Below are 13,637 nucleotides of genomic sequence, written 5' to 3' on the forward strand. Positions count from 1 at the left end.
TCTTGACTAGATAGTCAATCTATATAGACCGTTCAGTTTAATATACCGAACATGATATAAACTTCTGGGAGGACCACTTTGACTTCTAATTTCTGTCTGCCTCTTTTCATTTTTTCCCTCTATATTTTTGAATTAAATGTTGTAATGAGTATTGTAATATGTTTGAACTAATCACCAGCATTCATTGATAAATGGTGATGGAAATAATGATATAAATTCTATAAAACATCTAGAGTGTAGAATAGATTTATTAAGTCTTTGTTACAGTTCATAAAATACATGAATGAAAATTTAGAAGTTTGAAACATTATCTGAAAGCAGAGATGGCCCTAACAGTTTTTATGATATGTAGTTGGTATGCTCATACTTGCAATTGGGGGAGAGTGTGGAAAGAGGAGATGAAGAATGATTGGGATGATTTCCCTTATTCAAAGGATAAGGTAATTTCTGTAATTGTAGACGTTATTTAAAGAGGATATGGAGCATAGCTTGAAAAAAAACACTGCCTTTCATGTTGCAGAGAATCTTGGATTGGACTCTGAAGTTGCTAAAGCGAACACCCTGGGTTTTGTCGGTTGCCTGTCTTCAGTCCAGTACAACCACATCGCGCCCCTGAAGGCAGCTCTGCGCCATGTCACCGTCGCACCTGTGACCGTCCGCGGGACCTTGACAGAATCCAGCTGCGGCTCTCTGACGGATTCAGACATGAATGCAGTGACTACGGTGCATTCTTCATCAGGTACCCAGAGAACACCCAATGGAACGTGCCTCAGTAGTGCTACTTTTGGTGTCTTCAACAAGCTTCCGGGTTAAAGGCTAATATGATTCAGTTCCTTACCTTGTATGAATACAGGTGGTTAAGAAGTATGACTGGCTTCTCATGGGTGATTTTCATATGTATTTACTATAATCCTACTTTTTCTCCTTTATTTTATTTATTTGTTTATTTATTTATTTATTTATTGGGGTGACAATTGTTAATAAAATTACATAGATTTCAGGTGTACAATTCTGTATTACATCATCTATAAATCCCATTGTGTGTTCACCACCCAGGGTCAGTTCCCCTTCCATCACCATGTATTTGATCCCCTTTACCCTCATCTCCCACCCCCCTCCCCCCTTACCCTCTGGTAACCAGTAAACTATTGTCTGTGTCTATGAGTTTCTGTTTCTCATTTGTTTGTCTTATTCTTTTGTTGTTTTTGGTTTATATACCACATATCAGTGAAATCACATGTTTCTCTGCTTTTTCTGTCTGACTTATTTCGCTTAGCATATAATCCTACTTTTAATATGATGAACAGTTAGAACTAAATGCATATTTGCATATATTACTATATAGATATTTATGTCACTACTGTTTAAGTGACCAGTTCTCTGAGGATGGAAGAGTTCAGGTCTCAGAGAGGCAGGCTGGTTGTTCACCTACTATAAGTCATATGATTAAAATCCAGCTGATATACTTTTATGAATCAATGTCACCCCAATAAATGTAATAATATTTTTAAAATAATAAAATAAAATAAAACCCACCTTTCTTAATAGTAGGAAAGTCTCACAGCACTATCATCCATATCTCTTCTGCTGTAGCACTCCCTAAAATGTCTTTTTTATATTTTCTTAGTCACCATCATTCTGTGTCTTAAAGTGTTCCTGGGATTTGTTTTAAATAACTGTGGTAATCAATTGCCAAATAAGTTATTAATTCTGAGCAAAGAAAGGGGATTGGTTTTTGCTGCTGCCTGCTCATCTCAGACCTTGGTGTTTTCCTGTAGCAATGAGGTATAACACAAAGAACCTCAACGTGACAGTGGGCTAGCCTTGATTTGAACTCTGAATTTGTCGTGAATGAACTGTGGAACTTTGAACAAGTTATTTAATGGCTTCAATCTAATGTCCTTATCTGTGAAATAGGAAAAATAATATGTTGTAGTCATTTCCTGAGGATTAAATTATACAACAGAAATGATAAGTGCTACAGGTCCTGGAAAATTTATGTGCACTACATGAATATGTAAAGGTGTCGTTACCACCTATTAATATATTAGCAGATGATTTAAAAGTATATCTAGCTCACTGTCACTAGACCAAGTGGCAGAGGAATGACTCAAACCCATATCTATGTGTCTTTAAGCTTGATGTTCTTTTCCTCACACCACGTATGATAATGTACATATAGTAAAAGCTTTCTCTCCTTAGTGAGGGCTTCTTGGGGGTGTTAATTTTCCAGCACTTTTGTCCTTCTTCGTTAATGGACTTGAATCCTCTTGCAGCAGAAGCAGAGGGGTATGTGTGCTTGAGGTAAGAAAGCACTGCTGCATAGGGTCTGTCTAGGAAAGCAGAGAGGGACTTTAGGGGAGACTGAAAGGTAGGCTGTAGGCCAAAGCAGACATGCCAGGGTACCACCACCATCTGTTTCAACCCCTTACCTCACAACTTACATAGAAGCTATCAGGTCGTGGAATTGTGGGGTACAAGTAGTGTACTTCAAATGCTTTTTTATGTACGTTTCTTTGGGTTCCTTCCCAAGTCCCAGCGCATAACCATCTGAGAGCACCTGGTCTAATCTTCATGTGTCATCTCAACTCCATACTGTAGACTTCCTTCCAGGAATTTGAGGGAAGAGATAGTCTCATGCCTTTAACCCCTTTCAGATCCCTTTGGGAAGAGAGATGAACGGGAGCCACTCACCAATGCCGTTCGAAGTGACTCAGCCATCATTGGAGGTAAATCATTTTTTGTCGATGAAAGCAGAAAACATATACGTTCTGTACTTTGGAAAAATTTATCTGAATATTCCGTTAATTATGGCCATCCAGCACCCAGGCCCTACTCATCTACAAGACTGTGAGCCTTGTCATGAATAGTTACGTGTGCTACGTGATCTGAAGCACCCTTTCCTCCAGCACCAGCAGCTCCATGGACACATCCCGCCCTGAGCCATCAGGCAGCTGAATCCCGAATCAACAGCTGGATAATTTACTTAGAGACAGGCAGGGTGCACCATGCTCATTTCATCCAGTTGTCAGTTTTCCTACAACACAAGCAAAGCAAGCCAATAAAACTACATATGGGGAAGGAGCCACACTGGGGCAGACAGATGGGTGAGGGTGCAGTCCTTTCGGGTTTTCTCCACTGAGTGATTTGGGTTGGATCTAATGAGCAGGGGAAGCCCACAGACTATGCTTTCAAATCCAACAGCACATATGGTTACAGATGCAGATCTCATCCACTCTGCTGTGAGCTCAGCTCTCCCTCCTGCCTCCCTTGTTTTTCCATTTCCTAACTACCCATCGGCCTCACCCCTTTTGATTCTGCATCAGCTTGGCTGCAGCCTCCAGTAGCCTTGGTTTTTCCATCTGGTCCTTGCAACACAGAATGCCTCCCAAACCTTGTTTTGTGTCAGATGCCTATGAGAGACTAAATCCATTTCCATCTGAGAACCACGGTCCTGGTAGATGCCCCTATCCCTGCCCTCTGGCAGTTAGATGAATTGATCCACACCAGATGGAGTGCTCCTTTTAAAAGTCAGCAGTATCCATTCACTTAACTTCTATTTAGTGATTCCCCAGGTTTGGGTCAGGGCCTGTGCTCAGTATAGAAATATACTGAGGATGAAAGACGTGGGCACTGGTCTCAAAGAACTCATGACCTGGTGGGAGGCAGGCCAGGTAAATAGACGATAGAACCAGTGAGTGGTGTTTTGAGGGGTGAAATACAAACGGTTGTGGAGTACAGACGTGCTCTGTCACAATGAGATTGTAAAGAAAGAAAATCCGACCTTTTCTTAAGGTAGTTCTTAAAATGGTGACCTGAATTTCTGCTTCAGGGAAAAGAGTCTGACTTGATTTTTGTTTGGTATCAAGAAATATAGGAAAGGATTTGGTGCCATTTTCTGTTCCTATAATTAATTTCTCATTTGACAAGTGGAGAAAAGACTTATGACTGCTGACTTTTTACCACCTGTGTACATGTGTCTGTGAGTATCTTTTAGAGCAGGAAAATCATCCTAAACCCAGGGGAAAATTTATTGTAAGTTTGCAGCATTTAGAAATGACAGCCTCCAACTGAATACTCCGTGTACTGAAGGAATAGAAACAGTTTTGTATTTCATCTCTTAAAGCTACAGCCCATTCCTGGCAGTCACTCACCACCACCCATTTTAGTCATAGATTTGTTAACTTAGGTGTTTTTATTCTGTGTTGTTCTAAAATATTTGGGGAAAGACCACATAATACTTTAGGACTATTTTTTAAAGATAAGCAATCTTTCTTAATCATGGCCTCAGCTCTAGCACAAATTGGTTTAAGATATTCATTCACTATATTTAACTTTCTAGTGTTCATGTAATGCAGGGCATTCAAAATTAACTTTGGGTATTGCAAAAAACAATATTTACATTCTACTTAGATTTTTAAAAATCAGCAGAATGTAAACTTTATTAAGAATAAATTTATCTTTGACTATCATAAATACTTTTCAAATATTTGAATGTTGAGAAACCTACATTCATGCATCCTCCCTTTTAAAAACTGGCAGTATCCACACTTTCAACATCCCTCTGCTGACTTTGCTCTACACATCCCAAGAGTCTTCCTGGCAAAGTTAGGGACAAGACCTTCAGGTCAGCAAGGGCAGCTTGCCAAGCAGGTCCAGTAAAATCACACACAATCCAATGGGGGAGTCTGACACTATTGGCAGAAGCTTACATTTCAGTTGGCTTTGAATTTCCAGAGGTCAGAGACACATCATCTCTGAGGCAGCCTGTGTCGAGCAGAGTGCAGAGCTGTGTGGGGATGCCCTAAAGGTTTGGTAAGCATTCCATTATCGATAAAACATTTTAGCAAACAAACGGATACCATAAACACATCTACATCAAAAGAGCATTATTGGGGTGTGAAATATTTAAATATTGTTCTCTAGGCTGGTAAAGTAGCTCTAAAATACTTATTTGCAAGGTGACAAAGAAGTGTGCTGATTACAAATGATTCTGACACATTCTTTAAAACAGGTATTGAAGAAGTTTAATAAGAAAATACTTTGCTAGTCTGATTCGATATTTATTTGATGGCATTCTTAGTCTATTAAATGAAACCTCTGGTTTAAACTGGCTCTCTCCCTAGCTAGTCTGGAAAAGGTTTTTCGTAATTGAAGATAGAAGGCATTTAAGCTGGTCTTTATTTCTGGGAAACGTGGCAGAGTGCGTTGCTTGTTTTGTTCTGTTCTGTTTTGTTTTTTCTCCCAAGTGGCTGCCTTGTCTAGACAGACTCATCCCCCTGGAGTGGACGATCGGCAGTAATGTCTTTCTCTCATTTGCCCCTTTCTCAACAGGAGTAATCGCAGTTGTGATATTCATCATCTTCTCCATCATCGGCATCATGACCCGGTTCCTTTACCAGCATAAGCAGTCACATCGCGCTAACCAGATAAAGGAGAAAGAATACCCAGAAAACTTGGACAGTTCCTTTAGAAATGACATTGACTTGCAAAACACAGTAAGCGAGTGTAAACGGGAATATTTCATCTGAAAAACTGCAGGGTCACCTAATATTCTTTTGTTGTGCTGTTAAAATTTTTCTCCTTCTCCTCTTTCTCCTATCTCTTAATTCTGGTCATTCTCTTTCTCTTATTGGTTTGCCATTTATTTTTGGAACATACCTGCCTCTGCCACAGCGTGTATCCCCTTGACCCAGCCCCGAAGACCAGACAGCTATGACCACTGTCTTCATCTTTGACAAACCTATCGTGGTGACAGTGATCACTCAGTAGACTGACGTGACTAATCCAGACAAGGAAGAGACACGTGTGCACATTCAGCTCTGCATTTCTGGCTTCTAAGATGCACTTCTCAGTTCTGCAGTCATTCGGTCCAGCAGGCTTACTTTGAACCTGAGCTCTGTGACTCAAGCACAGAACAGCCGTCTTCGACATCCTCCCCCATCTCAAGTCCATTCCTACCAGGGCACTCAGGGTAGAGAAAGAAGATACTAGAGGCCTGGTTTCCTTCAGTGGCATTTTAAAAGGAACAAAAAAGGTTTGTTTGGTGTTTATTTTCCTTACCATAGGAAGCCCATTGCCCTAACTCATAACCCTTTTTCACTCTGAGTCATCCCCTGAGTATTTTCCAGTATAAGATTCCTGATAGTAGTGAGCTATTACTTTGCTCCTTTCTTACCACTCTCTCCTGGGTCTTACACTTTAGAACAGCACACTCTAGCACAGGGGTGTTCAAACTTTTTTCAACGTTTTTCACCAAGGGCCAAATGCGGTAAAATACACAAACAGCTGGGCCACTCACTCGAGGTGAAGTACGTATTGCCTCACCTGGTTTATTTAAGTAAACTAAATATATTTTTGGAATTTGCTGAGGGCCAATTAACAATGGATCATGGGCCGCAGTTGGCTTGCGGGCCGTAGTTTGGACACCCCTGCTGAGTCTAGCATAAACCTAGGGCAAGCATGGAAAATAGTAGCTTAAAACTAGGGGGTAAAAAGAGTGCTGCTAGGAAGTAGATATTCTATAACTTCAAAAATCCCTCTTCCAATTTTGTAAGAAATATTAACTAGCTTATTCCTGGGATTGTTACACTGAGGCATATATATATATATATATATATATATATATATATATATATATATATCGCAAATAAAAGTCTAAAATAGTACCTGGTTCCTTGAAAGAGTTTAAGGCATCTTAACTCAGAAGAAAGGAAGAAAGAGAGAGAGAGAGAGAGAGAGAGGAAGGAAGGAAGGAAGGAAGGAAGGAAGGAAGGAAGGAAGGAAGGAAGAAAGAATCTGCATGAAAGAAGAGAAATACCACACAGAATTTTTCTCTTCCATGCACTCGCTAAAGATCTGGTGATGAAAACGAATGCAGGTTTTACATTTTAGAACAAACATAACGATCCACCTCTGTCCGTTAAGCTGTTTTCTAAGAGGTTCAGGATGCACTGACATATGAGGCATTATGGTTAGCTCCAGGGAACCTTCCCTGCTCAACTTCATAGGAGCCCCTAGGTTCTATAGCACATCGCATTTTCAAATCTGCTACAGCCTATGTATATAAACACACACACACACACACACACACACACACACACACATTAGAGGTATAAACTGCCCTACAAGGTGGTGATGAATTTCCTGGTCTTGGCCCATTTTGATAACAAAGTATCGAAGAAACACAATCACTCCTTCGAAAAGGCATCTTGAGCTCATCCACAAGGTGGTGGTAAGAATCCTGATGATTTTGCTAAGGCAATATGCCTCACTCTTTGCCTCTGGACCGTCTTGGAGAAAAATATAAGGGGGGAATAATTTAAGCAGTCCAGGATACTGGGAATGCCAACATAATGATCCACAGATGTGGAAAGTACTTGTCAATCTTTTTTTACAAGACATACTTGATTTGGAAAACAGTTACCCCATTGCTGTTGGCCAGCCTCCACAGTTAGCATTCTATCCTGTTGTTAGTGTGTCTGCTGCCTCTGAGGATTTGACACAGTCCTGCGTGTGGAGGATCACACTAAGGAATTCATTAGCTTCACCCATTTCAGGTCCATTTCAGACTCTTCTTTCAGAGCACGTGGTGTAAGGATTTAATCGGTTATCATATTTCTCAACTTTAAGATGTTGTTCTAATTACACATCTGCTCCTTAAAATTTTCTCTGAATGCTTACATAATCATTCCATCATTTCCATTTTGCTAGTAAATTTGTTTTAAAATGATTCTGACAAAGGCAATTTTTTTTTCTTCCAGCTTTAATAAGCTGGATGGTCTAGTAAGAGGAGGAAAGATCTTTAAATACTGGTTTTCCAGCCATGCCCTCCCCTATGTCCAGTTATCAATTTCGAATTTTCAATTTTTATTTATAAAAAAAACTATATAAATCAGCCATTTGCTTGGCTACATTGTCCTTTGTCCCCTGAGATAACATCCCCATGAAGTGTAGTGGGTTTAACTTGAAGCATCTCCAATAATGAAATGGAAAGGAAAGGGAAGTTGTGAGTAATAAAGATGGAACTTCTCATTATTCAAGTGTCTGGAAGGCAAGGATGCTGATGTAGTGTTGATAAAAGAAATGGAGGACTAGAAAGGCCAACTTAGAGTATTTGCTTTTTTTTATCTACTTACATATGCTCACAGGTAGTTCTGTAGGGAGAAAAATTTGTGAAGCTCTATCCCCACCACATCTTTACTAGAGAACCTGCCAGCACACCTCCCTGCATATATAGACTATGTACACAGACACAGTACGTATCATAGACGTACACACGGATGCCAGTGCAGTGCAATCTGCGTGTCACTCTTACGAGAGCGTCTCAGGGCTGCATCAGAATTGTTTTTTACAGCATTGGATTATTTCATAAACTCACCAACCACTCTAACTTTCACTAGAGGTATATGAAAGCAAGTGAGCTGCTCCCTCCAAAGAAAACACAATATTCGCTTAGGAATAAGTGCTAGCTCTGCCTGTCTTTTCCTGAGTGATACCATCATCCATGTATTTTTGTGCAGTTTTTTAATTGCATGAGTGTTTCAATCCTTGAATAATTATAATTTAAAACAAACAGTCTTTGAAAACCTTCCAATCCCTCCTTAACCACCTTTTCCTGCTTCAGGTATCAGGTTTTCTGAACGCATGTGCTGGCCAACTAGACTACCATAACCCCCCACTTTAACCCTCAGCCTTTGGTAACTACAATTTATACAAAGATTTAATGGAATGTGGTCACTTTACAGTAAAACCAAAAATATCTGTGCAGTTTCACATCCTAAAGGGGCTGTTTCATTGATATCCTTCCACCAAAATAAATCTATTTGTGCAAGCAATAGTACATCTGCTTACTCTAAGATATATTTAACAGCCACTGCATCATTCATCGTGTGGATGGGTTAGATTGCCTGGGTTTCTATGAGATTCCATCGGGAGAATTAGAGATTTGTCACTTCTCTAGATATATTTTTATGAATAGCTTAGCCTCTTCTATTCACTCTCTACTGCATATGAGATTTATCTTAAGGATCCTGGGGCTGACTTTTTAAAGCAGGTTTTATTCTCTTTCGTAATAATATAGATGGTATTAACCTGACTTCCACTTTTTTTCACACTCATGCCCACTCCAAGGTAATAGGGGCAGGACCAGAACAGGAGAAATAGATTGTTCTCTTTTTTCTTTATTCACTCGTGAAGTATTTATGGATGCCCAGTACCCCAAGGGGCTGTGCTAGACATTGGGTGTACAGATATAAATTACACTTTGTTCTTGCCCTTGGGGAGCTCCAAGTCTAGCATGTTTGATTGTAGTAGGCATATACTGGTGTAATAGGAGTATGCATATAGTGCTATAGAATGAAAAGCAAAGGTCCTGCACAATTACTTTTGTAAAGTCCTTGCGAGAGACTTCAAGAAAGATACATTGCTGGAAAATATTTATAATTTTTTCTTGTTTATTATTTTCACCTTCAGAAAACTGCTTTTTTCTCCTGCTCAAAGCAAATATGTATTGATACAGATATGTTTCCTGCAGTGGGAGATGGATTGAATCTTTAGTGACAGCAAAAATAAATGTCCCCATGTCTAAAGTTCATTTGCGAGGCTCAATTCTCACTATTCTTGTTTCACTTCTGGTTGGGGGTTCTGAAAGCTCTCCCTTCCGTCAGTCAGCCCTTAGTGAAAACGTAGGGATCCCCTTTGCTGTAGGAAACACAGTCTCCACTTCTGCTTCCCTCTGCCTCTTTCCCCATTTCTTTTCTGACATGTAGTTTGACCTATTACCTGCCACTGCTCGTCCAGCTGTTCTTAGGGGCTCTTTGTCGTACTCCAGCTCCTCCTAAAGCCCTCCTGTTGATGCGCCACTTCACTCTATGTAGGAAAATCTCTGAGAACTACATGAAGCATAGCTTTGAGTAAATAACTGACTAAACGTTGTTGTACATCTAAGCAGGTTCTCACCTCTGGACCTGGGTGATTTTCATCGATCCTGAGGGTCACACATGTCTCTTCTCTGCAGAAAGCTCATTCAGTTAGAATGCAAGGCTACAAGTACAGTCTTCTCCAAGATGTTCATGGAGATAGGAATCAGGCCATTGAATTGTTTCTTATAAAAAGCCTTGACACTTATCCACCAATGCCCTGGCTTCCTTTGAATTCACCCACAGCTGCAATACAACAAACCCACCTTGCAACACCAGCCCGTAAAGGGGAATCTGAGACAGCATATATCTTTGCTACTCATTTCCCCTTAACCTGCAGGCTTGGACACACTTAGTCTTCATTTGTCCTACAGGTCACAAGTAGACCAAATAAATAAAGAGTTTCCTTAGTCCTACAGATGCAAAAGTTGTTAGTGGAAGACGGTGCAGGAAAACTCAAAACTTTCAGAATATTTTGAGGATAACTGATTACTATTTCATGTCTCTCATGCAGTTTGGAAAGGTTTTTGCAAAAAGACACAAAGTGTAATTGAATTACCTCCATACACTGTTCTTGGGTCTTTCTTAAGCTCTCTTCCCATCCCTCACCCATGCACTTATTAAGCCATATAGTTTGCAGAGTTTGTCTCTATTTTTCATCACTGCTTTCACAAATCCCAAGTAGTTGAACCTCCTAAAAGGAAAAAGAGCGCAAATGCACACATGTAAAAATGCTTTGTAAAGATAGAGCTATTATTTAAGCTTTTTTCAGGACATTCTACATACATATCTGCTTGGTAGGGAGAGACACATTTCCTTTTGAGTTGACAGTTATTTGAAACCTTCATATAAGGTTTTAATATTTAACTCTTTTGCTATCGTTAAGTGATTTTTCTCTTATTTTGCACTAAGGTACTCTGAGAAAGAACAGAAAAGCACATTTTTTTAGTGAAATATTGTACTTTGTAAGCTAGTTTTTGTCTTTTATAGTGTTTATAGTCTACAAAGTGGCTGAGCAGACATGAACAAGGATTAAGGCAAAAGTTGTTTTTGGTTTCAACCACACCTGCGGGGAACATATTGAGGAGGAAGAGGGAACGCGTGACAAAATTTGGTAGCTGTCGTAGGTGAGCAGTGTCACTGATTCCATCACAGATCAGTGGCAGAAGCTCTTTCACTGTCCTGGCTCCTAACTCAGGAGTCTCTTTACTGTGTTTGGATCATCATCTCAAACATTAAGGAAAGAGGCAACATCATGGGTTTTGCATGAAGAATCCTTTACTTCCCTTTGCATGATATTCTTGACCTTTCCCAGCCCTACTCCAATCACATCTTTTTTATTTCCAAGATTTTTATTTCATTGGGATTTCCCCAGGATGCTTTAGAACTATTACCACAATGACCTAGCCTGCCCAGTTTGAGCACCCAGTTGCAACTTTAAGGAAAAGAAATGGTCAGAAATCTCCCTATGTCCACTATCCTGAACTGGAAACTCCATGGGTGGAAGCCCTGAGATCCTGAGTCAGTCTAGTGGTCTGCCTTTCCCTTCATTGGTCCTGCCATTCATAGGCATGTTATAATGGCAAAAAAAGGTCTGATACTCTCCATCCCTGAAAGTGACTACTTCCAGGGATTCACTGACTAACACTATATGGGAATGCTGTTTTCCTCAGTCGTCTCTGGTAATGCAGGGAAACTCTTGCAAAATAGTAGGAGAAAATTAGGAGAGTAGTCCTAGGCCATGACCAAAGGTGAAGCTAATTGCTTTAGTGATTAAATCTGGTCCTCTTTTTTTATTGCTAGCATCATGTTCCTCCATGCCTCGGATGCCAAAGTAGCCTCAGAGGACATGTAAAATGTACTATGTATGCAACTGGAGCATTGTATCACCCTGTAGACTCTTTGGAAGGCCCATAAGTAGAAAGTTTCAGTGAAACTTTAAGGGATAATATTAATGGGTATCTGCCTAGTCATACGTTTCCATTATGGTAAATCCCATCCCAAAGGTTTTACATGAAATCTTAAGATGTTCTCTTCTTTTTGACTGGCAATATCAAGCTGTGGAATGTTATCCTGCCTTAAATACTCACACACACAAAGTAAACCTTGTTTCAAACAGCGTAGATATATTGTAAGGAGGAATTTGTATTTAGTGAGGTCCAACACCAATAACTTTCTCCTTCTGAATCTGGTAGGTGAACAGCCTCCAGATATCCTGTGGTGTCTTAGGCTGTCCTTTCCCTCAGTCAGCTAGAAGAGGCAAAAGTTGCACAGTTGTCATTGGGAATAGGAGTGCGGGCTGAAGGGGAACCAACATTCTGCCTCCATGATATGATAAGCAAGGAGTCAGCAATTTTTTTTTTATTTTTTATTTTTTTTTCTGTAGAAGGCCAGAAAGGCAATATTTTAGGCTTTGTGGAATAGACAGTTTCTGTCGCAACTACTCACCTTTGCTGTTGTAGCAGGGAGGCTATCTGTAGACAAATAAGCATGGCTGTGTTTCAATAAAGTTTTATTTGTTTAAAAAAACAGGCAACAAGTCAGATTTGCTCCATAGGCTACGGTTGGCTGATCCCTATGGTAGAGCATTTCAGTGTCCATTTCAGATGGTAAATCTGTTTCACTCTGGCGCCCAGTGATTGTTCTTTTTGAGGAATGAGAAAGAATAGGGAGATTATTTTTAACAATTAAACAATAGATGTTAACAATGCAAAATAACCTTTCCCCCAAATATATATATATGTCAAACACTTTACTATGGCAAAAGCACAAATCAGGTCACCTCTCTTTGTAGATCTGCTAGAGTCTAGCTTTTCCTTTTGACCTTCTTATTTTTTGTTCCCAAAACAGAATCCCAAGTGATGTTGCCTCGTTCCGTCAGTTTTGTAGTCCATGTAACATGTCTTAATACACGTATGGGGAAAAATAAAAGTTAGCCTTAGATTTCTTTGTTTTCTATGGTTACTGTTGTACAGAAGAAAGATTTAAACTGTAAATAATGTATATTTAATAAAGAGAAAATTTTGTATGATTTTGTGTGGAAGAAAAATGTGTCTTGCTGTGTCTTTTTGGGTTAATGAAGAGTCAAACAATTACTCCCTGAGTTCCCATTCTTCTTCCTTAGACCATTCAATCCCAGACAATATGGCCTGTGGGGTTGCTGGGGAGACATGGAACTCCACTCTGTGTTTATTGATTTCAGCAGGCCTATAAGTGCTGTCACGAGCTCTCTCATTGCTCAGCCAAATTACACTAGCCTGCATACCTGGCTCAAATGTGGAAAAGAACAACTCATTGACTTGATCAAAAGTTTTATATTCAGGGCTCTGGAGCCATCCAGTTTCAGCTGCCCACACGTAATGCAGAACCTCTTCTAAATTCCATCCATGCCCACTCACAGCAACCACAAATCTTATCTCACCTTACCTTCCCCTTCTTCTCACAGAGGGTCTGGAGACTCACCCCAACTGGACTCTATGTGTTTGAGATACTAAACATGCATTGTCATGAAACAGAACTCACTTGTTATGGTGTGATTAAGACTTCTAAGTATGGGGTCAGATTACAGAAATTAAAAACTGACACAGGTTTTAAACAGAAAAGTGACATTATTGGTTTTACCTTTTAAAAATCATCTAAGTGCTGAACGGAAAATGGACCATAGAATAACAAGAGGGAAAGAGGAGAGAATAATTAGGACCCATTTCAGAAGCCTGG

General features: G+C 39.8%; 1 protein-coding gene across 2 annotated transcripts in view; it reads left to right on the forward strand.

Annotated features, from left to right (window-relative positions):
- CNTNAP5 (contactin associated protein family member 5) overlaps positions 1–12,951 on the forward strand; it is an 807,958-nt gene extending 795,007 nt beyond the window's left edge. Inside the window, exons 22-25 of one of the 2 annotated variants that reach the window (XM_019749552.2) lie at positions 521–739; positions 2,658–2,729; positions 5,335–5,498; positions 5,677–12,951. In XM_019749552.2, coding sequence (XP_019605111.2) covers positions 521–739; positions 2,658–2,729; positions 5,335–5,498; positions 5,677–5,691 — 470 coding nt within the window. In that variant the 3' untranslated portion in view covers positions 5,692–12,951. Of the gene's footprint in view, positions 1–520; positions 740–2,657; positions 2,730–5,334 lie in introns of both variants that reach the window. The other variant, XM_019749551.2, reaches the window with a different exon arrangement.
- The last annotated feature ends 686 nt before the right edge of the window (positions 12,952–13,637 follow it).

This window comes from Rhinolophus sinicus, linkage group LG01, assembly GCF_036562045.2.
Source record: "Rhinolophus sinicus isolate RSC01 linkage group LG01, ASM3656204v1, whole genome shotgun sequence".
In the NCBI taxonomy this organism is placed as follows: domain Eukaryota; kingdom Metazoa; phylum Chordata; class Mammalia; order Chiroptera; family Rhinolophidae; genus Rhinolophus; species Rhinolophus sinicus.